The sequence below is a fragment of the Anoplophora glabripennis genome, unplaced genomic scaffold (genome assembly GCF_000390285.2).
Source record: "Anoplophora glabripennis isolate ALB-LARVAE unplaced genomic scaffold, Agla_2.0 scaffold254, whole genome shotgun sequence".
NCBI classification, from domain to species: Eukaryota; Metazoa; Arthropoda; class Insecta; order Coleoptera; family Cerambycidae; genus Anoplophora; species Anoplophora glabripennis.
In genome coordinates this window covers 11,420-37,800 of record NW_019416482.1, presented here as the reverse complement: position 1 = coordinate 37,800, position 26,381 = coordinate 11,420, and the positions used below count along the sequence as shown (strand labels likewise).

The window sequence follows — 26,381 nt, the reverse complement described above, 5'->3', positions numbered from 1 at the left end:
GAGCACAGTTAATTCCTGCAAAAGGTTTGTTGTTTCTAGTGTTCCCTAAAATTACCTAATAATCAAATTAAATCGTACATTTTCCTGCAAAACATTTCCCTGCTGCTTTTAGCGCATTTCAAAGGCATTGTTCGTTCCTGCGAAAGGTTTATGGCTTCTCTTTTGACAGAATGGGACTTATTCTGAGGCTCGAATGTTCGAATTTGCGCCGCGGTAGTCAGCAGGACGCGGTCACTCGTGACGGGACGAAATCCTGCAACCCTCCGCGGGTCGAGGGGGGTTTCGACGGCAGGTGTCTGTGTGTGATATGTAGCCATGGATACGCAGGTACAGACTCAGATCAATACAGGTGGCGACGCCATCTTGGCACGGCTGCTCTCAGGAGATCCTGCTGCGGACGTCACACCCACCGCCTGGCAGGATTCCTGCCGGCGAGGTGTGCGCGCCCGGGGCCCTACGGAAAGGGCTTTGCCTACTTCGATTGCATCGTTTAATTCAGAGAGAGTGAAAAAATAAAGCACAATTTTTAAAATATGTACTGTGTGTCCCAGAAATTAGTGCCAAAATTTTAATCACATATTTAACTTTTGCCTAATATCTTTTTTTAGGGTCTCTTAGTTTTTAAGATAACATACTTTTTTATTTTATATTATTGTTGTATAAATCGAAACTCTTAGTTCTCAGTTGATTGAATAATAAACATAAAAATGCGGAATTAATTCGCCAAAAACAAATCAACGTTATATCGGTAGATTGGCTATTTTACTAAATTCAGTTATTACAAATGTCAAAATGTCCTCCGATACTGTCAAGGCTTAATTGTACACAGCATTGAAATTTTGCTTTCACTCTTACTAGGATTTCTATTATTCGATATCGTAGTTCCTAGTTCCTAATTGAAGTTTGAAGTGGAATATACTAGCAGTTTAACAACATAAACCAAAAGGCCTTCTTATACAATGACACTAAGATCACTCCGATCGAACCACGCCTGCGCCCAGCGGTCATGACTGAACAATTGTTATGCTTTAAAATTTTATACCCTAAAATACACATATATACTGATTCCGTAAACATTTTCAAGGTTAAAATTAACAGACACCTTAAGGACTTGAAATTTCCTATATGGAAGCAACTTAAACTATTTTTTTTCAGTTGGGATATTTAAAATTGTGTAATATCGCAAAATGAAGTAAACAGAATACTAGAATTTACTCCAAGGTCCCCAGATTTAACCCCCTTTGATTTTCTGGGCTAAATTACACTAAATTTCAGTTACACCGTTAATTTCACTTTCAGGACTGCTCCTGATTTTTGCTTCAAGGTGTTGGGTTTTAGGCAACAAGAAATAAATGTAGCACGTAAGTCGTGTGCTAATTCGCGGCTATCAATTTCAATATTTTCTATTAAATAAATGTGCGGTCTGCCGCGCAGAACACCCGTGTTTCATCTCTGAATCAAGAAAGCGTGCATAACGCCAACTCTCCTCTCGCTATTATTATAATAAACAACAAAAACAGTTCCACTGTTTATATAATTACTTATATGAAATCGGAAAACGATGTGGATATCCAGCTAACTGAGCAGAACGAACAAATATATGTCATATGATAATTTTATGCTCATTATAAACCATCGGACCTTTATTTGGTAGAAAGTTATTTATAGGGTTGTTATATTTATAGATTATTATTCTGCAAATCGGTAAGTTCTATTAGTACAGGAATTAAGTGTAAACAGAATAACGAAAAATCATTATTAACTGGTAGCCGACTGATTAAAACCAGCGACATGTTACTAGCGCCATCTAACGACGAAGCAACGGCGGCTCGTCCTATGAAGCAACTGAGGCCGGCCCTCACTGTAAAATTTGGCTCTGACACCGTATATTTTAATACCTACTTTTCTACTATTAACCTAAATAAACAGTTAGGTAATCTAATTTACAATTACCTACTACATTTATCAAAAATCAAAATAACAGTATAAAATAATTATTTGAATATTGAATATCTCTCCCTCCCCGTTCCTTTCGACGCGGCATTGGATACTGTTACTCCCGACTAGTCCCCACCACAGTGAGGCCAGAAATTCTTTGCTTGTAGGCGCGTTACACTTGCCTACAATATGCTAAATCCCCGCCAGGCGAGGCGGTTAAACTAACGTGATTTAGGAAGGAACTGAGGCCGGCTCAAAGCTGCTTATAGTTTCAGTGTTTCAATTCGCGGTATATGTACGCGTCGCATAGTACGCCGGTAGTGAATCATGTCAGTGTGAGGGATAATACAAAATCTCTAAGGATAAGGACAAGACAGGTTTTAATATTGTAGTATAACAACCCTAAGTTCGATCGAAAAAAAGAAATAAACGTAGTTGTGGCCAAAACATGTGATCGTCATAAGGAATCCCTACGTTGTGTGTATTTATTTTTATTTAATGGACCGGAAGGCGCTGGCTACTAACTTTGTAGAGGGGATGTATGGTTTAATTATATAAAAACAAAAGCAGAGTAAATACACCTAACTTTTATTTACATACAACAATCTTCAAATTAAACATGTGACAAATATAAAGAACAACAAAAACATTAACAATCATTTGACATAAAATGAGAGTGCCAGGCTCACCTAGAGCTCCTGTGGGGAAAGAGCATGGCAGAGAAACCCACGATCGTTGCTCTAACTACCCAAATATAAATAAAAAACAACCGCTAACCAAAGGCATAAATTAAGAACCTTTGCTAATGATAAATAAGACCTGTCTCATTTAATGTGTCACTAAATGTCATCTGTTACCTCATATTAGTCATACACACTTCCAAGTAAAACTGAAGAGGTTTGGTGTTAGTTAGCCGGCAGAGCCGGAAGGTACTGGAGTCCCATACGGGAGGCAATCCAGCTATAGTTGAGATTTCGGAAGATCCTTCATAACACTGGAGTCCCATACGGGAGGCAATCGAGCTTAATCCAGATTCGTTCCGCACGGGCGAAAATGTTAGTAAATTCAACAAGGCTCGTATAGACGTATGACATAAAGTGAGCACAAGAAATCAAAGAACAACCTAATCATGATAAAACAAGTTAAATGTGAAACAAAGAGGTCGTTAATGCAATATCTGGGCAGTCACGACAATATACATATTTTAACATGTAATAAATAATGAGCAATCTGTAATAATAATTGTAACAATTTTATCTTAGAGAAATATACGCCCCTGAGCGTAAGACAATGAAGGCTAAACATACACTGAATTCTTATCATGAAACATCTATGTTTTTCGAACTACGCAATCATGACAAAAACAAGTTAGATGTGAAATAAAGAAGTCGTTATTGTAATGTCTGGGCGCCTACACAGTATATATATTTTAACATGAAATAAATAATGAGCAATCGTTAATAATAATTATAACAATTTTACCTTAGAAAAATATATGCCCTTGAACATAAAGCAATGAAAGCTAAACATACAAAGAATTATTATCATGAAACATCTATAACCATCACAATCATAAGATTACATAGAACAATTAACAACAAAGTACTTAAAGAATATTACCTGCTAACTAATAACACTTTCAACACTTAATTTTCCACTACTTTGACACACTGCCCGCCGATCGTCTTGCTAGCTATCTGCACACTGTTCTCACTTCCACTGCCTATCCTCAACTAACAAGGCTTCCTTCCAGAATTCCCTACCTAAGCGCTTGTTTATTTGTGCTTCCTTCTACCGACCGTTAATATTACTTTTTCATTATTGTGCAACATCCATGTAACAGGTGACGTGGAAGTTGATAAGATAAGTACGGTTTTGCACAATATAAACATTTATAAAAAACAACTTTATAACAAAATAAAGTAAGACTAAATTTAACGTAATTTAATAGATACTTATATTATCAAATTTAATAGATTCCTCAAAATTTCCCAAATATACAATCAAATTTCCCAAAAAATCGTTTGAATGTTTATTACAATTTAAAATAGACAGGTTGAAAAACGAACTTACAGAATCGAACAATTTCGTCATCTAGAAGTTCAAAAAAACGATAGAAATATTATACGGGGAATTTAAAATGGTATTTTCGGAAACTTTAACAATACCTGCAACAAGTGTCTCGATAGAAAGAAACTTTTTTTTGTCTTAAACGTATTAAGACTTAGAAATGCGATGACACTAGAGCGCTTAAACAAATTATCAGTTGGCGATAGAAAAAGAACTATCGCAAAGTTTTAGTGCCGATCCTCAATTTTATGAAGACATTGTCAGTAAATTTGCAAATTTAAAAGACGGACGAGTAAACCTGTTTATAAAAACATTCACTATTTTTTTTAAATATTTTGTTAAAAGTGGAGGCAAACGAAAAGCTGGCGGTGCTGTTTTATATGTAAGTAAATAAGTTGGCTGGCTACCTTATGAAAATATTCACAAACCAAGATTTCAGAACAAAAATTGTGTAGGTACTCGAATCTACAATCTGGATCTGGATAACTACTGGATCTTTTCAGAAGTACGTGATATATCCATACTGAGGTATTTTTTTTCGTTTTACATAGATGGGATGGCACTCTGTATAATTATTTCGTGATGTCAATCAAATTAGAATTCTAAGAAGAGATAACCTGCGTAAGTGTAAACTACTAAGTGTAAACAAACAAACAAACATCAATAAGTACAGACAAAAGTTGATAAGTACACAGATCTCGATTAATTTATCGTATGGATCATTTTTTGCATAACATTTTTCTCGGTACCTATATTGATAAATCCTGGTACTTAATAGATACTGTATCAGCAGCTGCATATTGCATAAGAAGGTCGAAAAATATTTCCAATTTCGAAAACAGTGTCGATTTTAAGAAAAATTTTGTAAAAATAACAAAAAATGCGAGATATCTCCCACGAAAATTATTTTCATAATCGATAAATATTGATTTAGCAATAATTTTTTATTTCTCTAGTTGTACATTCACCTTTAGCGTTATTAAGCAAAGGAGAAAATAAAAAACAAATTTCTAACACGCGCGTATTTCTTAAAACATCGCCTTTGCCCGGCGAATAAAACCCAACAAATATTCAAATATCGACTCCACGTCACGATCTCGCAATTGTTTTTAATGTTAAACAATTCAAACATAGATCGTCACTTAAGTTACATCTTTTAATTTATATTTGTAGCTGATAATGCGAGATTTATCTATAAATACACCTTGGATATTAAATGACATTAAATCACGTAGTTGGCCATGGAAAAAACATGTGTCCACCTATTTTATTTATTTTTATGTGCTCATCTAGTTGGTAGACGTCAGAAGGTTCATTGAAATAGTCTTGACTGAGCGCTAGATTTCTATTGGTGGTTGGTATGGAAAAAAAACGGGGTAATATAAAAGATGGCGTTAATAAATTATTATTTTCATCACTTGCGACTGTTATACAGGATGATTTGAATAAAACCATACAATTTTTTGCGTGGAATATCGATTGATACTTCTCCGAGTTCAAATAAATTTAAAGTTTTGTCACACACAAACTCGGTGCACTTGTGCCGACTTATCATCACCTCGTTTTTCCCAGAGATCATTACCTGGTCGAAGATACATTAAATAATAGTTTTCCTTATCGTTTTTATTCCAGTCAGACCTCATAGCAACTGAATTTCCCAGAACATAAACGCATTTATGCCTTCTCTGAAGGTATACATATAAAAATAAATAACTGAATTCATCTCTGCAGGTAGAGTTCTAGATTCAGATATTTGTTTATTACTTTTGCAATTCCAATTATAGCTCTTAATAACAAACACAAATAAAAATTCTGAACGGTACTTTAGATTATGCAGCAGATTTATCTAAAAAAAATTGCAATATCTAATCTGCTTCGATTCAGTTATCAAACTAGGAAACAAATTGATTATTGTTTATTAATGCTGTGCAAATAGTAGTAGATGAGAGCAAGTTCAATGTTATTATACTGGGTGATACGCGATAAATAGTTTCCAGTATCAACTCATCTATGGAAAAAACAAATACACCAGAATATCTGTTCTATAAAAGTTGTAGTATGCGTTGTATTATTATTTTGTTCCATAATTCAATGCATACAGATAACTAAAATGTTAACCATTATTTTAGTTCGAATAATTCCGTCAACTGTCAAAAATGCCAGTTGAAAACAATTGATAGTTGTAGCACAGCACGATTTGATTTTGTTTAAAGTATCACATAGATACTTTCTTTCTGCTGAACCTCGTTTTTTCAGTTATCAGATTGAATTATAAATTTAACGTCTCGGAAAACTTCATTTCAACCACGACCTTGAGTTGTGCCATGAAACAAAGGAATATACATGTAGAATAGGCACACTTAGATAAGTGTGTAATGTACCACACTTTTATGTATGATATTCGTTTATAATTGTCTTATTACTATGAAAATTAGCAATTTGTTTCCTTCTGCACATTCGGAATATTAAAATTTTCAAAACTGCATCAAATGGGGATGTCCCGCTAATATAAGAATTGAATATACATTGATGAATAAAGAAAATAACAGAGGGCTAAGGACAGAGCCCCGTTGTACCCCAGAAACAGTCTGAACTTTTACGGACGCGAAGTTGTAATGTTCCACAAATTATTTTATTAAAAGCTGAGAAATGTTAAAAGTGACGACGAGAGACCAGCATTCTAAATTTACAATACAACTTCCATGAGGTAGGAGTTATAACAGCCATTATATAGCAGTTTACTTTTCAATTCTGGATGGACAAATATACATGTTCGTCGCTGTGCAAGTTCATATCCGTTGTTGCGCCTCAACATATTGCCGTGACGTCACTCAAAAGAGCGCTGCGGCTTTGTCTTTTCCAGGACACCTTTTCGGCTCGATTAAACGAGTCGCAAGCGATACCTATCGCCGCGTTAACGCTAACGCCGCCCATCGATCGGTGGTTTTTTTGGTGGCACCGTGTACATAATGATAAATACAAAGTGCAAGCGGGCACCAAAGTCGATTTGAATGAAATATCTGTCAGATAGGGCATATGTTCGTCGCACCTGTCCCGTCTCCACGGCAAAACACCTGCCCCGGCTCGTGCTGGACCCCTTTTTTATCCCCGCGATACGGTACAATTACGATTTACACAATATACTCGTGGTGGAGAGAAAAAAAAACGGACACACACATCCGCCGCCTATTAATATACGGGTGAAAACCGAAAACCGTTGGACGGAGCTCCAGAATGCAGAGAACAGTTTCTGTCTGATCTGGACTTAGACCCATGGGCGCCGGAACTTTTTAATTCCTTAGGGTTCTGGAAACATACGAGTAATTAGTAGTAAAAATAGATGGTCATAAGGCATTAAACCAATTTAAACAAATTTAAAAAAAATGTCAAATAAAGTCAAACATTGTTCTTCGATACCATATTGAGGAAAACAACTACCCACATGCCTCAACTATCAAAAATGATACGTCTATACAGGGTGGTCCAGATTTTAATAGACAAACTTCGAGAAAGTACTAAACAGCAAAAATTAACATCACTGCTCAAAAATAAAACAATTTTTTTTAAATACCTGGAAAACCACTTCATCAAATTTATTCAAATTTAGTACACATTTTTTTTCAAATATTTCTCCTAGTTCTGTATGCATACAGTCCAAATTCAAAAACCAGTGGCGGAGAAATAAGGATATTGTTTCCCTATTTAAAGTAAAACTTCTACGCCATTGAATTAATTGAATGAATACATTTTCTAACGGTCTGAAACATTCCAGATGAAAAAACATTGTTTTATATTTGTCGAAAAGTGAATGGTTTACGAGTTATGAAACATATTATCCAAGTAAACATCTTGCCACCTAGACTAAATTCTGATTTTGAATTTTTTGGACAATAGCGTCTTCCAGTTAATGGAGGACATACCTTCGCATCAACGAATCGGGAAATGGTTTCAAATGGACGGAGAACCAGCACATTCTGGACAGGTAGTTCGTGAATGGCTGACAAACAACCACCAAAACAGAGGGATTGGTCGGAATGGCCCCATGCCTTGGCCACCTAGATCACCTGATCTAAATATTTTGGATTATTTTAGGGTAACCTAGAAAAATAACGTTTATGCCGTTCCTATAGCAAATAGGGACCAGCTAGTGCAAAAGCTAAATGGGGCCTGCACTAATTTGAAGTAAAATCCAGTTTTAATCAGAGCTGCTGTGAATTCTATAACAAAAGATGCTGAAAGTGCATTGGGTTTGGAGATGCACACTTCAAGCAATTCATTAATTTATTTGTTTTTCATATAACTTTACTTGTTGTTCGTGTTACTTGAAAGTTGAGCTCGATCTGTTTGCTATGATAGTGAAAAATGTGTATCAAATTTGGATGAAGCGGTTTTCCAGTTATTTAAAAAAAATGTTTCATTTTTGATCATTTCAACGCCCTGTATCTCATAAACGGTGGCTTTCTGCGGCTATGTGGATAGACTAAGGTGATATTAATTTCTGTTGTTTAGTAGTCTTCCAAAGTTTGTCTTAAACTCTGGACCACCCAAATTCGTTTTATTTTTCCCTATTTCAACGTTTTGTTTAATTGGATAATTTGTTTCATAACTCGTAAACCATTCACTTTTCGACAAAAATAAAAGACTGTTTTTTCATTAGGAATGTTTCAGACAGTTATAAAATGTATTCATATTACCAATTAATTCAGTGGCGTAGAAGTTTTACTTTAAATAAGGAAACGATATCCTTGTTTCTCCGCCACTGATTTTTGATTTTGGACTGTCTACATACAGAACTAGGAGAAATATTTGAAAAACAGTGNATTTCAGACCGTTATAAAATGTATTCATATTACCAATTAATTCAGTGGCGTAGAAGTTTTACTTTAAATAAGGAAACGATATCCTTGTTTCTCCGCCACTGATTTTTGATTTTGGACTGTCTACATACAGAACTAGGAGAAATATTTGAAAAACAGTGTGTACCAAATTTGGATAAATTTGAAGAAGCGGTTTTCCAGAAATTAAAAAAAATTGTTTTATTTTTGTTAATTTCAACGCCCTGTATCTCATAAACGGTGGCTTTCTGCACCTATGTTCATAGAGCAAACTGATGTTAATTTTTGCTGTTTAGTACTTTCCCGAAGTTTGCCTATTGAAATCTGGACCACCCTGTATTCATTCAGTGGACTATTGGATTTTTCCCCTCCAACAAAATAAACTACAAATTGTAGAATTTTCTCCGGGAAACCGGAGTTTCCATCACTATAAAAATATGAAATATTAATTTCTTATGATCCTATACTTATTTTATTTCATACACTGAGTGAACCTAAAATTGTAATAATATATATTTGAATAAAGAAATTACATTTACATACAACTTTTTTTAAGTTAATATTTTTTAAACATTTTTTATCAAAACGACAATTATTACATTTTGTATGTAATTAATAGCGATGATTTAAAATATTAAAAAAAATATGTTTGACAATAGTGTCAAAAATGCTGAATATAAGTAAATTTAAAAAAAAATTTAAAAAAATGCCCTTTTTACAAAATTTGTTAAAAAAAACATATATTCTCTATTATTTCCCGTATTATTTACCCCATTTTAAAGGTAATTAAAACAAATTTTCCTCTAAAAAATCATCAATTGAAGTTAATAATAAGATTTATTTCCAACAAATTAGACCCAGTTGCAGGAAATAATGATTAATAATAGAATATAACTGTAATATCACAATAACAATGCAATTAAAGTATAATATAATAAAAACACTTAAAATACAAAACAAAATGAACAACCATGATAAAAGTAAAAAACAGATAATTGAATTAAAACTAGACATACGGTTACGATAGCCTAGATACCTATCCCAATATTTAAAATAGCTATAAGATATTCATTACGTGTATTACAAGAACCGTAAAAATTATTTAAATCATGAAAGATTGCATATACAGAGAGTCTACTAAAGAATGTGACATACAAGGGTAGTATGGGAAAAAAATCAAATTACCTTAATACTATTTTACTTCATTGAGAAGCTGCGGGTCTTGCTGAAGATTTTTTTATTTTATTCTTTTCCGGATAACTCCGTCAATTTTTAATATATTTCAATGAAATTTATTATAGGAGAGTTTCTGGGGTTACCAAACATTAATTTGTAGTTATTTTTTGCGTAGAACATGGATGGCGCTACTAACGAAATTACACGTTCCTTTGGTTACCATATTTTTTTCGATGGATATTTTCCGGAATATTCATACTTTTGGAAACGGCACTCGATTTGCTTTAAAAAAAGGTATAATTATTAAATGTCGCTAAAATAAGCTGTATTTTAAAATTTATGCTGTAGAATGCACATTTCTTATTTACATATTTATTAATCTAGTGGTCTGAGTCCGCTACTTTATTCAGTGGTCAGTTACACTCATTTTGATGTTTCATGCACCTTATCCTAGCAATGTTTTAATCGCACGGCTGTTTGTTCCAGATTGCCATAGTTTCGATATGCAAGGGGCCGTTTTTATGCCTCACAACCCCCAACAAGGCTTTCCGCCCCCAAGCGGCCCCATAGGTGAGTATATCAGTTTCAGCAATTAGAAAAACTTCTTTTAGTAGTTGTTAATCAATTTAAATCGGTAGTGTAGTGTCTACAGGGTGTCTCATAATTAGCTGCCAACCCTAAACAGGCCGATTCTATGATCAAAACTAAGTAAAAAAGTTCATATGAACATGGGTCCGGAAATGCTTCCTAAGGGCATAGGGACCCATTGAAGAGGGAGGAATGGAAATCATTTTTTTGCAATATCTCTCAATCGCGTTGTGATAAATGAATGAAATTTGGTATACACAGCTAAATTTTGATGATCAATTTGATGGACTAATCCATTTATTTCCACAAGGTCCATTGGGGTGGGTACGGGGGGGCCCTTGGTACTTTGCGTGTGTAACTTTTTCATCTTTGACTTTTTAACAAATTGGACAGCAAATTCCGTTTTCCCGAACTGTTTTACGTTAAAAAGGTACTCTTGTTTCAAATCGTTATCTTTAACGGTTTCTGAGAAAATCGCTCTTGAATTAATCCCACTTTGGTCAATTTCATAGTAATTTAAACAAAAAAAATTTTTTTGTTTAAATTTAATCTAATTTTAATAAAAAAATAATAATAAAAAATTAAATTAAATAAAAATTAATCCTTTAAATGGAAAAGAGAGGAAAGGAAAATTATTATTATTATTTTTTGTTTAAATTACTATGAAATTGACCAAAGTGGGATTAATTCAAGAGCGATTTTCTCAGAAACCGTTAAAGATAACGATTTGAAACAAGAGTACCTTTTTAACGTAAAACAGTTCGGGAAAACGGAATTTGCTGTCCAATTTGTTAAAAAGTCAAAGATGAAAAAGTTACACACGCAAAGTACCAAGGGCCCCCTCGTACCCACCCCAATGGACCTTGTGGAAATAAATGGATTAGTCCATCAAATTGCTCATCAACATTTAGCTGTGTATACCAAATTTCATTCATTTATCACAACGCGATTGAGAGATTGCAAAAAAATGATTTCCATTCCTCCCTCTTCAATGGGTCCCTGTGCCCTTAGGAAGCATTTCCGGATCCATGTTCATATGAACTTTTTTACTTAGTTTTGATCATAGAATCGGCCTGTTCAGGGTTGGCAGCTAATTATGAGACACCCTGTATATGTAGTTTTAGACAGTTATGACAAAATAGTCAAAATTCAGGGGATAACTGTGTCATACATACACTTTCAGTAAAGACACTGTGTACAGCATTTTTTAACTAAAATTAGCATTCCTAGGGCATAGGATGATCAGAAATGTGATTATCAAAAAAAAAATTACACATTTTTTCCACTATAGTCTCGAAAATCACAAAATGAAATACCTACTGAAGGTACCTACTAAAGTTTTAAGGCCAATATTATGAAAAAAAAAAAATTGAAAAAAAACGCAGACCATTTTTGAAATCAGTAAATAAGTATTAGAAACACATTAGTTTAAAACCTGTTGCTTTACGGTAAAAATCATGATATTTTTGGATTTGTCTTTCAATTTTCTACAAATTACTACCCGCTTATGTTTTTCGAAAAAAGCCTGATTTTCGAGTAAAATTTAAAAAAACGAACTGAAAACAATTTAACTTAAATGACATGACAAACACTAATCATTTTAATGATTTTATTTGAGTAAATGCTCAAAAATACAGGCTCGACATTAGTAACGAAAATGTAATTTGTTCGAAATTTATTGTTGCTTAAATCTGATGGCAAGCATTATTTATTCTTTCTTCTAACCGTTCAAGTGTATTAATTTGATCACTGTATGCCAGCCGTTTAACAACGCCTCACAAGAAGAAATCCAGTGGGTTCAAATCCGGTGTTTTCAGTTCGTTTTTTAAGTTTTACTCGAAAATCAGGCGTTTTTCGAAACATATAAGAGATCAGTAATTTGTAGAAAATTTAAAGACGAATCCGAAAATATCATGATTGTTACCGTAAAACAGTGGCGTACTATGTTATTTAGAAAAATATATCACCGATACTCTGTATTTCCACCATTGGAGCATCTGAATTTTAGGAAAAGGCCTTAGGAAATAATTTTTTTACTTACTAAAAATATTTTTTTAAGTTTAGTCTTTTTAACGAAGCATCTTAGATAAAAACTTTATACGAATGACTCCGCCTTAAGTTGACCAAAGAATACGAGGTTTCATTTGTGGCCAGCGTTTGTGGATCACCCTGTATATTAATTTCTATTAATAACAAAAATAAGTTAACTTTTCTTAATATAGTGATTAATTTTTCCTCGGAGACGGCGAAATACCAGTGATTAAGGACAAGTATAAATAGGAGCTGTTGGAAAAAATTATAATAATAAATTACGTTCCTAGAAAACATCGTCGCAGATCAGTATATTTATTTTTGTTGAAAACTACGATATCTGACCGCAACTCCATTCAGATATCTGTAGTACACAAATATATTGAGAAAAATAACTTGGATTTGTGTTTGTTGTGCAAAGGTTAACACTCCGCCGACGGTTTCTCTAGAGGAAACGAAACCTGGGTGCGGTTACGGACTCCGGCTATATCTCTGTGGTCCATTCTAATCGGCGTTTTTCCGCTTGCAGTTCCTTTCCCAACAACAGATCGCATCCGCCCGTTTATCTCGGATAATTTCAATTCGTCTCGTATAAGTCGAGTGTCGTCAGGAATCACACTCAAAACCTCGCTCTTAACTGGGTTGACGACCCAAAAAAGATCCAGATCGTCACTTTTCTGCCTTACAGTCTTTGAAATTTGGTCAAAGTGGATCTCACATTAGAAAAAGGATATTTTGAGTTACACAGAACCTGCATATGACTTCATAGCCATGTTTTGTACAGAGTGCGGGCCACTGAATAGGTCCATTAAGCCCCATCCATTTGTCTAGGAAATTGTTTTCTAAATATTGCTGCACAATCCTGACCTTGTGGGGTGGAGCCCCGTCGTGCTGAAACCACAGGTTTCTCCTTAGCGGCAAAGGCACATTCTCCAAAAGTGCAGGAAGTTCTTCTTATAGGTTTAGGTAACTCACGCTGTTCAATGTATGTTCATAAAAATAAGGCCCAATTAAATGCCTACCGATGATGCCGCACCATATACGTTTACTCCAAAATGGCCTTGGTTTTGGACTGGATTTACAATGTGGGGATTTTCAATGGACCAGTCCAGTAGTGTTCGCTCCGCCTGTTTGGCAAACCATTACTGACAAACCGACTTTCGTTCGTCCAAAGAACGTGCCGAAAAAGGTTCTGATCAACAGTTTCTACATTTACTACAATTTGAGCTATAAAATTAAGTCTGTTTTCAATGTGACGCTCAGGCAAATACTCCAAATTGTGAATTTTGTAGTCATGATACCCGTTGGTCTTTAAAATTCGTTGAACGGCTGATTTATCCAAATTCAATTCCCGGCTAGCCTACCGTATAGAATTTCGTGGATTTTGAAACTGCAGAACGGTGCTTAAATAGTATAATAATAGAAATTAATCAAACTTATTGAGAACCTCTGGAATCCTCTCCCGCATAAAAAGAGCTGAATCGCGTTAATCGCAGACAGCGCGTCTTATGTTTTTTGACCCGTTTTTTTATAGTAAACAGAAGAATTGTTAGTTCAGTTTTAAGTTATCATCAGTTCTATATCAGTTTTCATTGCCGTATCATGTATCTTTTATTGTTTAAGTTTTATGCGCGGTTATTAATAAGCAAATGTTTAAATTAAATCATTAATTTGTCTGGTATTCTTATTTTTTAACTGTTTTATTTTTGCGAAAGACTGTCTGGGGCGTGTGTATGTGTTAATAAGTGCGAATAAAATAGTAAAATAGCCCATTAATATGGTAACAATGAATTAATGGGCATATTAACAGTATTAACACCAACCTATGGAACCGCTGATGAAAACCGTGAGTCAGTCGTACATCTGATATATAGAGATTTCTGTCAACGCAGCCAATCGAGCTATCGATAACATCAGCGGTTCCAAAAATGTTTGCTCTTATCATAGTGGTAAGTTAGTAGGTATTAAAAAAGTATGCTATTTGCAAAAAATATTTGTGTCAATCGAGTTTCGCACCTCAATTTTTAAAAGACCATAGGTTACAAGAAGTTATAATAAAATTAAACTCAATACATACATAAAACTAAACAAAAAATAAAAAATTGGTTAAATTCACCATGTAAAAATGTCGCAAGTTATATCTCCGCTATTTTTTCTCTGATTACAGGATCGTTGTCAACGGTTTTAAAAATACTATTTACAATCTAGCACTTATTCTCTTTTCTATTCTATTTTTTTTAAACGCCTACCTTTATGACATGCGATTATTATTATTATTATTATTTTAATTGAACAATACATTTTCTTAATTTAATTTTGTATTTTTTTTTCTAAATCCAATGATACATGATTGATTTTCGTGAAAAAATACGGGGAAAATACGCAAAATGCTAGTAAATATTAATTTGAATGCTAAAAGAAAATTGTCAAATAGGCCATGAAACTGGTCAAATCAGTATAAAGAAAAATGCATTTATGATGAGAAATGCATCATTATTGTGTCAACAATGTGTTTCTGTCTTTAAATATAGCAAAAAAGTTTTGGTAACAAAAAAATTACAATCTCAAAAACAGGCTCGGAAAAGGATATAGTAGGTAAGTGTAGCTTATTTTAAAATTAGATTCAGAATGGCGGTTTTTACGAAATAGGTACGTGCTATAAACACTTTCCAAAGACAAACCCTTTAGTAAAAAATTGGAAAATCACGTTTATCGTGCAATAAAATATACTGACGCACTTTTGTAGTAACCTGAGCTCTCTGTTTTTGACAAATACAATTTCTATAAGAATTTTAGGTTTAAAAATGCTGTGCAAATTTCTGTTACTTTAAGTTTCGCTTCAAAACGGCAAAGGCTGTGGTTGTTAGGGACGTAGACTTATTTGATAAAAGTACCTTATATGTCAAAATATTTAAAATTTCAAAGTACATTTAATAGTATAGTTTGATCTATTTTCATTTATTTATTGATAATATCCTACCCACTTGATTAAAAATGACTACTATTCTTCTCCTAGTTATTTCTACTGATCGAGGCATCAAATGTACTTCATTTTTCTTGCCCCACTGGGAAATCTTACGAGATCGAATTCGCGCAAACAAAAAGTTCCCCGAAGCTGCGATTTACTGTTCCCAAACCTAGTTCTTTTCGCGAGAGGACGTGGATGCGATTTTTATGAGGTACGTGATACGGCAGATGTCTGAACCTTTAATTTATATAGCTATCGCGTGTAATTGTGTTTAACGGCTGCTTAGTAGGCCATGAACGAAAAACAATTGAAGGTAAAATCTGTTTAGAACTCCGGTAAATACCCCCGCGACGACGGAATCGTCAATATAAACGTCAAATTGAAATTTCGGTGTATACGAGATGTCCCAATTTCATCTGATCACGACCTGTTCTTTTTTCGTCGTCAGTATAACTGTTTGGGCAATAAAACTAGTTTGTGTTGTTAGATAAAATATTGGAATAGATAATGAACAAATTTGAAATCAATTAATGCCCTAGAAAATAAAATATAAGTGTTTATATCCGATAAACATTGTCAAATTTGTTGTGAAATATAGTTATGAAAATATGTCATTACCTAAGTTAAATAAATCAGAAACAAATTCGGAAAATATTGCTGTTTGAAATCGTATCAAGTCTAAAAACTAAACGTAAAGTTAATTTCTAACATTGCGTCGAGATGTCTGTTCAGTCATTTCTAGGGAAATTTATTATTACGGCACCATCGAATATTAAACTTTGGCGTCTGGATCAAAGATGGCGCCTGAGCATTCAGTTACAGAAAACAGTAAAATGAGTACCGCTTTTACATCGCGTCTTTTTAAGTATAATATATTTTGATTTTGCGTTAGTACTTTATATATTCGACGACAGAAATAGATTAAATAAAATTAAGTGCTTGGTAGACCGCCCTCTTGATGTACGACGTAATTTTCGTCGAAAGTATAGGTTTTGTAGAGATACTTAAATTTTCATTGCCATTACTACTTTTACAAGATTGTGAAAGACAACGATAAATATATTTTATTATTGAATTGAAATCATAAAAATATGTTTATTTTTGCCTTATAAAGTGAACTTATTAGCTAGAATTGCGCCTACGAAATTTCCTCTTGAATTGAATTTCCGAAATTTTCACAAAAAAATGTTTTAAAAAACTTAATATTCAATAACCATCTCACTATCAATAACAGTTAGTACTTGTTAAACTGTTAAAGAAACTGTTACTTTCAATTCTTAGGAAGTGACAAGAGTTTTTAAATGTATTAAAACTTTGAAATGCAGTAGCAGTAGCAGTACCAACGCCATCTAACTGTTACTAGAGCTACTGCTTTGTAAATGGTATTTTTAAGAGGTTTGATAAAAAAGTAAGGGGAATTTTCAAATTGCGCGTGTTGTAGCTTGTCCATCGAGTTGACTCTTTTTTTCCGTATTGGTATCACTCTGTAACATACCTATTAAAGAAGGCCTTTAGCGTCGATACTATGTCACACAGCCACGAGTTTATCAATGGTACAAATGTTTTCAGGAAGGCCAGGAGGACATCGAGGATATAAATAGACCCTTTGATTTCTCGTTTTAAAAAATGTCAGTGCTCTTTTATCTAGACAGTTATTCTACTCGTAGACTCTTATAGACATTACTTTTAAACAGTATATCCCTAGATGGCACTAGTTCCACGATACCCATAGTACTTATTCCAAAGTTAGATATATACTTTTCAACATACTTTCGAAATTCACTGCCTCCAAAAAGGTTTTAAAGCTTAACATTGAGTTTTGCATCAGTAACATTATATTAAATTATGAAATATTATAAATAGTAGCAGGTGTGAAGATGAAATTGGACGATCCCTCGTAGTAGCGTAGCCAGAAATCGGCAGTACCAAGAATTGGTGTGGGCAGGTTTTAAAATACACTAATCGAGTTCTCAGAACGCCTCGCTGGTAAGAGAGAACGCCACCCCCCTACACGAAATTACCGTGACGACGTCTCATTCCATATTTTTCCAAACGGAATTCCAACGGACACGTGACCACGAATTTCCATACAGATTTGCGTAAGACCTCTAAAAACAATAACCGCACAAACCGGGTCAAGTAAACGAATACGTCGTGGTTACCAATAAACACGCGGGGAGTGCGACGAAGAAATTTTTCATTTATCAATGATGATTTCACCTTGGGTACGCATACTTTGGCGTAGAGGTTTATCTGAAACGTACAGGCGAGAAATGAGAACGCCAAAGTGTATAGGGTGTCTCAAGTCTACTCTTAAAATCCAAAGAATCATCTCGTCAGCGTATACCTATTAATTTTAACTTCAAAGGATTGCGTTTATTTAGATATTTTTTCATTTTAATTAATAAAATGGTAGAACCCATCTTTTCTGTAGAGAAATTTAATTGATTGAAACCGAAATCATTCTGTTTTTAAAAACATTAATTACATGAACATCCGTAAAACTGTATCAACATGAGCTTATGTTAAACAATGCCGTGGAAAAAATCCGAGACGTAATAAAATTTCTAACCCATTTACTCCATTTTTCGGGACACCCTGTAAGGGTTGCGCCTGTTTGCAGTGTTAATCATCGGGCATTCTTCTTCCGCTTATTATTTATCTTTGGCCAGCCCAATTCCAGTATCGCTTACAAATGTTTGATCACTGCTCCGATCTGTTGTCTTTCAGATAATTTAATTGGGTTCCGATTTTTCACACGAGATAGAGAACAAATAGAATATAAAACAAAGCAGGCGTACGTGGTTGTCATCAAACAAATGTTTTACGTCAAGTAAATGTCGGAAGAACTGTTTCTTAAAATCTAGTTAAATCTACTATTAAGTTATTACTATTATTATTATGTTGCGTATTATTTCTGTTGGTTGGTAGGTGTTACAATCTTTTAAGATACAATAAAAACCATTTTAGAGAAAATTGGACGAGGAAAGAAGTCTGAAAAGTTCGAATTCTGCTTCGAGTTGCTTATATTTCTTTCTGCCTACTTCAAGTTTGATTGAAAAAAAAATAAAAAATTACCGGTCTTTTCAATTTTCCATAATAGCAAAATTTCGAACTTTTTAGTTCTCACGAGTAGGTATGCCATTAGTGGGGAGGACAACGAACGATTTAGCTCTTTAGATGTCTATTTAAGTATGTAGGTTATATCTCGCTCACACTGATTTTGTTTTTTGGTTGATGCGATTAAAACTATCCGGAGACACCTCGTATCAAACATAGTAAATGTTGAAAAAGATTGGTTATTTATATACTGCTTAGCTGATGTAATTAACGGTAAAATCAAGTAGGTATCTACTATATTTTAAATCATTTATTTGTAAGACACCATATATGCTGGTCCACTTGAAACTACATTTTTGTACATTTAAACACAAACGGAATTTTTCAACAAAGATAACTTTTTTTCTTAAAATGAAAAACAAAAAACTACCTGTAACAACACTGATATTTTGTAAATTATCAACACCGAATTAATAATAAATGTAGGTAGATGTATTGGTTTATTCAATAGACCAAACTTGTACTGTGTGCAAAGCACAGTGTACTCGGCAGTTTATAAACGAATTTATATGATAAAAATTTAAAACTCTTGAGGGATATTTTACTTAACTCCCGAATACATTGTATCCATCGTTTATTTTTCGTATTGCGACTTAATATTTCCCTTTCTGCATTCCAGTTACCGAAATGGAGGCATCGCCCTCGCCCAACCAAATGACCAAAGAGGCCTTAGCCAATCGCAGCGATTCGGGTATTTTCTCGTCAACCACCAACACCACCATTGACCAAACCGACCTCTCCAAAAACTCCGATTCCGACAACAGGAGCGACTGCTCCTCGCCCGAAAGGAAGTACGTCTGTCCGATCTGCGACCGAATCCTAACATCCCAACACGAATTCACTCTACACATCCGGTCGCACAATAACGAAAACGAAGTGCAGGACACCGAAAAGGGCTACACCTGCAGGATATGCCAAAAGGTACTCAGCTCGAATAGCAGTCTGGACCGCCACGTCCTAGTGCACAGCGGCGAGCGTCCCTTCCACTGCAAATACTGCGGGGACACTTTTACCACCAACGGCAACATGCACAGACACATGAGGACGCATTCCCATAAGTCCGATAACAACTATGAGTCCGACGGAAGCGTGGACAGTAACAGTTCTAAGAGTACCGAGTTCAATAACAATAAGGTGGAAAAAGTGAACAGCAATAAAAGGAAAATCGACAGTCCGGACGGTAGCAGCAAAAGGCTACGAGACAACTGCAGCGACAGCGAAACATCGCAGTCGTACAGGTGTCCCGTATGCGAAAGATCGGACTTTAACACCTTGTCCAACCTGGAAGCCCACTTAGAAGACAATCACCCCGATTACCCCGCCAAGTGCAACCAATGCAATAATGTTTTCCTCAACAACAAGCAGCTGACGGCGCACAAAGCTACGAACCATGAAAATATCGTTTCCCGACACTCCGTGGTCGGTTTCAAGGACCTCACCTTCGTCGACTTTTCAAGCGAAAAGTTTCCCCACATCGCTCGAAGGGAATGTGAGTTGAACCTTCATAAGGTGTCTGGAGGGTTGAAGTTTCAATGCAGGAAATGCACCAGGGCATTCCCTTGCAACAACTCTCTAGAGATCCACGAGAAAAACTGCATTCCCGTAGAACACGCCAACGGCTTGGACCTCAGCACCATTTCCCAACCCGAAATTAGACGTATGGAATTCTTTTCCAGGCTCAACTTGCTAAACACATCTCCTGAGAAACAAGTTCTACCTCTTCAACAAAACAAAACTCCGAATAAGCTGCAGGAGCACCTAGCGAAAGCGATGGACAATACCAAAGACTTAGCAGATATCCAGTCTATCCTATCCAACATTAACCTGCAGCAACTCCAGGCTAAACAGGGTGAATTGAGGTTACCGACTTCAAAGTCACAAATGGAGCACTCTCCCGAGTTTCAGAAAAACGAACAAGAGGAGGAGTCCCAGGATCTGTTCGCCGTGGAGTTTAGAAAAATGAAGTTACGGGGAGAATTTCCTTGCAGGTTGTGCACCGCGGTGTTCCCCAATTTGCGAGCTCTGAAAGGGCACAATAGAGCCCACCTCAACGGGAATACCAACGGGACGTACCACTGTAACATGTGCCCTCATTCGTCCATCGATAAAGCGGCCTTGATCAGACACATGCGAACTCACAACGGAGACCGACCTTACGAATGCTCATTGTGCAACTACGCCTTTACCACCAAAGCTAACTGCGAAAGACATCTGAGGAATAGGCACGCCAAGACCACGAGAGAAGAAGTGAAAAAGTCTATAATCTACCATCCCTCGGAAGATCCTACCAACGATGACCTCAACAAATTGGCGGCAAAGGAAGAACCAAAGAAATTAAATATACCGTCTTCTTCTGAAGCGAACGACTTACCTCCGGACAAAATGATATGCTCGACACCAAAGATTTCTGACGCCTTACGGAGCCACATGTCCGATATAAAGACGGACATGAACCTGCTTAAGCCCAATGTAACACCCTTGGTACAAGAGTTGCCCGTATTGAAGCCACAAAAGATTTTCCCGAATATTAACGACATCATTCGAAATGAAAATCTGAGATCGTTAAAGGAACATAAGATGTTACATAACGGAGTAGTACCTTTGTTACAGCCTAATTTTGGTTACACTCAACAAAAAATTCAAGTCAAAAGCTTAGAGGCTCTAAAAGAAAACGTCTACGACGAGTCCGAAGAGGAGTACGTCGAGGAAGAAGAGCAACCCATGGACCTAGTTTTGGATTTGAGCAAAAAGAAATGCGACGAGGATAGCAAGCGCCACCGAGAGGAATTACCTCAAGATTTAACCAAGAAAACGCCGCCACCACCAAGTCCTGTAACGCAATTACCACCTAATATGGGAGAGTTGTTCGCTCAGCAACTCCTTAAGACACCTCCAAAAATAGACCAGGCAGCCTTATACGCAACTCAGCTAGCCCACTTTTACCGTAGCGGCTTCCCAGCTTTGTCCAACTGGACTGGCTTTCCTTTGAACCCTTTGCTCTTTCCCGCTTTAGCTCCTACGTTGCCCCAAAATTCACAAGATCTTAAAGAACGCATGCAGAGGTTTCAGTTATGCGGTGGGTCCATGATAGCAGAGGATTTAAAAAACCTGCAGAATCTACAAAACCTACAGCAGCAATCGCTGCGAAGCCCTACGTCTAACTACAACGGATTTAAGATAGAACCCAAGCCGGAAATCAAACATTTGTCCACACCGAAAAAACCCGAGGACATGAAACCGCTAAGTTTGGACGTGGATACGAAATTTGTTGATAATACATCTAAAATGCAAAGTCCTATTCCGCAAATAAAAGACTTGATGCCGTCCCCTAATTCTGTAAAGATGGTGATAAAGAACGGAGTGCTGATGCCGAAACAGAAGCAGAGGAGATACAGGACGGAACGACCCTTCGCCTGCGAACACTGTTCGGCTAGATTCACACTGAGATCGAACATGGAACGGCACATTAAACAGCAGCATCCCCAATTTTGGTCTCAGCGCCAAAGAGGCAGCGTCGGAAATCCAGGCCGTAAGGCCCAGTCCCTGCCCATGAAGCCGAGCTATTGCGACCTCAGCATTCCAAACTATGAAGCAACGAGGTCGCACGAGTACAACGATACCAAAGAATTACTAAATGAAAAGATTAAACTAGCCATTTTAGAGCAGCAACTGAGAGCGAGTCAAAACGTTAATCAGGATGAAAAAAAGGACGAGGATGAGGACTGTGAACTGGTCATAGACGAGAACGAAGAGAAACCCGAACCAAAGACTGAAGAAACCAACCAAAGAAACGAGTACGACAGGAGTCGGATCTTGGAGGGGAAACTGCAACAATTTAAATCCGAAGTCAAAAACGTTAGGAACGAGGAGAATCAGGACCTAGTGCCCGTCTCACGACTTCTGGACAATGCTTCTCAACAGCAATTCAAAGAGTTCTTTAAACGAGAAGGTGAGGAAGCCGAAGTTGGCGGTGCGAGCGAGGAAGATGAGGAAGGACTTGTGGCGAGCGGCAGCACCAGTGAGGGAAATGTTTCTGGTACGGACGAAAACAGGTAAGCGTTTACAAGTGGCTAAAATACACCATACAGAGTGTCCGAACTTCTGCAATATGTTTCTTGGTCAAAATTAACACAATTAGTTCAAATAAAGTCGTGTGTAGTAATTGGAAAAACAAGATCTGTTTTTGTTTAAATTTATTAAATAACGATATTGACTTTGTAATTGTTACATTACCAAATTAAAATAATAGAGTCGGAAGTGAATTTAAGTTGTTTGTGTTGTTTTGACCACGGAACACACTGTAAAAGATTGGAAGTCAAAATTAAGGGATAACCTCTGTATAAAACACGAAGCAGTAAAAAATGTTTTCTAAATAATGAATTCTAAATATTCCGTTACAGATCAGAATCCGAGACGACTCAACCGGTGAAGAAAAAATCTGCCTATTCCCTGGCACCGAACCGCGTCAGCTGTCCCTACTGCAGCCGCAAATTCCCGTGGACCTCTTCCTTACGAAGACACATCCTGACCCACACCGGCCAGAAACCGTTCAAGTGCAGCCACTGTCCCCTCCTCTTCACCACCAAATCCAACTGCGACCGTCACTTGTTACGCAAACACGGCAACACTGCAACCACCATAACCAACGACGCCGGCAACAACAACAACGCCAATTATCTGATGAGAAACGTCCCCGAGCGACCTTTCAAGTGCTCCAGCTGCCCCAGCAGCACATTCTCAACTTACTCGAACCTAAAAAAGCACATCAGCTGCAAGCATTCAACCAACGCCCAAGGAGACGACATCAAAGCTCAGGGATACGAGGCTGGCAGTTCCGAAGACGAGAAAATTCCTACCACTGAGGTGAAAAGCGATTGGGAGAACCAATTAGCGTACAGCAAGTTAAACGTGGATTTATCCCAAGCCGTACAAAACTCTGACCTGCCGTTCAAATGCCACCTGTGCGAGGGCTCTTTCTCCGAGCGCCAAGACGCCCTCGACCACATCAGAGATAGACACGCCTCCGAGTACGACTTGCTGATGTCCAAGAATGCCCTGGACACCAACGCCACCACTCCCGACGACGCCACCCACCAGGACGACGAAGAAAGTGAAATACGCGGTAAATTTCCCGACTACTCCAACAGAAAAGTGATCTGCGCGTTCTGCATGCGCAGGTTTTGGTCCGCGGAGGACTTGCGACGACACATGCGCACCCATACCGGGGAAAGGCCATTCAGCTGCGACATCTGCCGACGGAGGTTCACGCTGAAGCACAGCATGCTGAGACACCGGAAAAAGCACAATGTGAACTTCGAAAACGACAACAACAACAGCGACGAAGACGGAAACAATGTTCCTCCTGGATTCGAGAAGCATCCCAAAGAGGCGCACAAGAGCGAAAAGTCGGAGGAGTCGGATGGTACCGAAGGGGGAGACCTAATAAGCAACCTCTTAGGATTAAGAGATAGGTCCATTATAGATAAGGTTTTAACTGCTTCCGCAGATGACGCTGCGAAGCTCTTAGGGGTTAAGAATGGGGTTAAAGAATAGTCGTAATATTTATTTTTTATTTTTCCTGTTAAATCTCAAATTGTTTTTAAAATTAATTCAAGGAATATTGTATATTTTATACATTTTTAAGTGGTAGGTTTAGTTTGTAACATATTTCAGTCTAGTCAGGTTGATTCCAACGAATATAGCATCAAATGCTACTTGTATAAAAAAAAAGGAAATGAGTATAGCCTAGTTACAGTTGTATTATATTAATTTTATTACCTAAACTTAATCTTAAATTATTATTTAATATATTTCTTTGTATATAACAAAAAACGATACGGTCTAGGTATACCAAAAAGTAATTTATTTCTGGTAATTTTCGAACGCGATTTTAGAAATCGTACCGGAGATTGCCACACACCGAGTCTAAACGTACTTTTTGCCTTAAAATATAAAAATGTGACTTACCCTATTGCCTTTAGGATTATCAAACACTGTACACTAAAAAGCAATATATTTGTACTCTAGAATTGATTTCGAGGAACTCTGTAAATATTTTTTGCCCAAAGAAAATTGATGACGGATTTAAATAGAAAATGTGCCGATGGTTGAAGAAGTTTAATAGGTTTATTATTTTGTTGAATTTTTACGAATTTTATTTTTTACTCGAGCATATTTTTTCTTTAAGTCGTCGATATATGTAAATTTACTTAGGGGTTAATAATCAAAATTAGATTTAAGAGGTTTTGTTTGAGCAAAAGCTTAAGCAGAATGCGAGTGCTAACGCCTAGTTTTGCTGTGAAACTTATATAACATTGACACGATTTATAATTTTCTTGTGCACTTCTCGATTAGTATGGTATTTTTCACACATTCACGCTGTGTCTTAAAAATTCATAGCAAATGATATGAGCCGTCGAAGCGCCTCCTTCTTTGGAGGAGGCGGAGGTTATATCAGAAAGCGACTTAGCAATTTTCAAAGCAATTTGAGTGAGTAAAGTAGATTTAAACGTATTAATTTGTAATGGTTACTGTTAATGCGGATTTTTTCATAATTTTAAACTTATGCCATATTTATGTAGAATACTGAGTTTAGTTATGAAACATATCCATTTTATTGTATTGTATTTGTTTGAATAATTCATTTATTTCAATAAATTATAACTTTCACAAAATATGGTTCGCTCCTGGCATTTGATATTTCACTATAATCTCCCAATCAAATCTGATAGATGTCTTTATCAAATCAAAGTTGACTATGTATAGATTTTATGGCGCCGCCGCCGCCTCGAAAAATGTTACGATGAAAATGTTGCTGTTGCAGTAGCTGTAGCTAAATAACCTCATTTGAGAAACTGCTCAAATTTTAAGCAGCAAGATTAATTTGTGTAGAAATACTTTCTATATAACAATTTGGAAAGGATTGACCAGCTAGGATTGAAGCTATTAATATTCGAACTTTTAAGTTTTTCGTAAGAAATGCGGCACCGTCGCACATTGAAGAAAGTTTGCTCGCGCCCTGACATTCTACAAAATTTTGAACTAAAGCCTTTTTTGTTTAAAAGAACTAGGAAAATAAAAATGCAAAATATTTTAAAATTAAAAACTTACCAAACGATTGGAATGCATCCACTATATTTAACGGTAACTAACCTAACCTTGTGCCCCGTAAATATGTTTCCATCTCTCTCTCGCACAACACAGCTGCGATCTGTACGACGCCGACGTTGCCAATTATCGAAATTACGTGACTAATATCAGAGCGCTTTCACACTAGTGCGCCGAAACGCGGCGTTTGACGTAAACGCCAAATTTGAAAACTTGTCACCTCCCACACTATTCGCGCGTAATCGAAAATCGAAATAATTAGAAGTTTTCAGGTTATGTTGTATTGTAATTGAAAGCAGTGAAGTATTTTTTAATGTGGTCCCAGTAATTTTGACAATAGTTATTTAATAACCCCACAGTAGCCACACTATAATTCTAGAAAAATAAATGGAAAAAGGATTATTTATAATACCTATAACTCACCTCCTCCATTCCAAATTTTCACGTTTATCAAAATTTCCAGATAATAAAACACCCGCTACACAAAATTAAAATGATGTAGGTATTACTGATCTAACTGATGACATAAGACATAAATAACGCTTATT

General features: G+C 36.2%; 1 protein-coding gene across 1 annotated transcript in view; it reads left to right on the top strand.

Moving 5' to 3' along the window:
• The window catches only part of LOC108908138, a 45,805-nt gene extending 20,470 nt beyond the window's left edge, over positions 1-25,335 (top strand). Inside the window, exons 2-4 of the mRNA XM_023454676.1 lie at positions 10,506-10,589; positions 19,346-22,778; positions 23,127-25,335. Of these exons, the coding sequence (XP_023310444.1) occupies positions 10,523-10,589; positions 19,346-22,778; positions 23,127-24,279 (4,653 nt within the window). The 5' untranslated portion in view covers positions 10,506-10,522 and the 3' untranslated portion in view covers positions 24,280-25,335. The remainder of the gene's footprint in view (positions 1-10,505; positions 10,590-19,345; positions 22,779-23,126) is intronic.
• Positions 25,336-26,381: the final 1,046 nt, after the last annotated feature.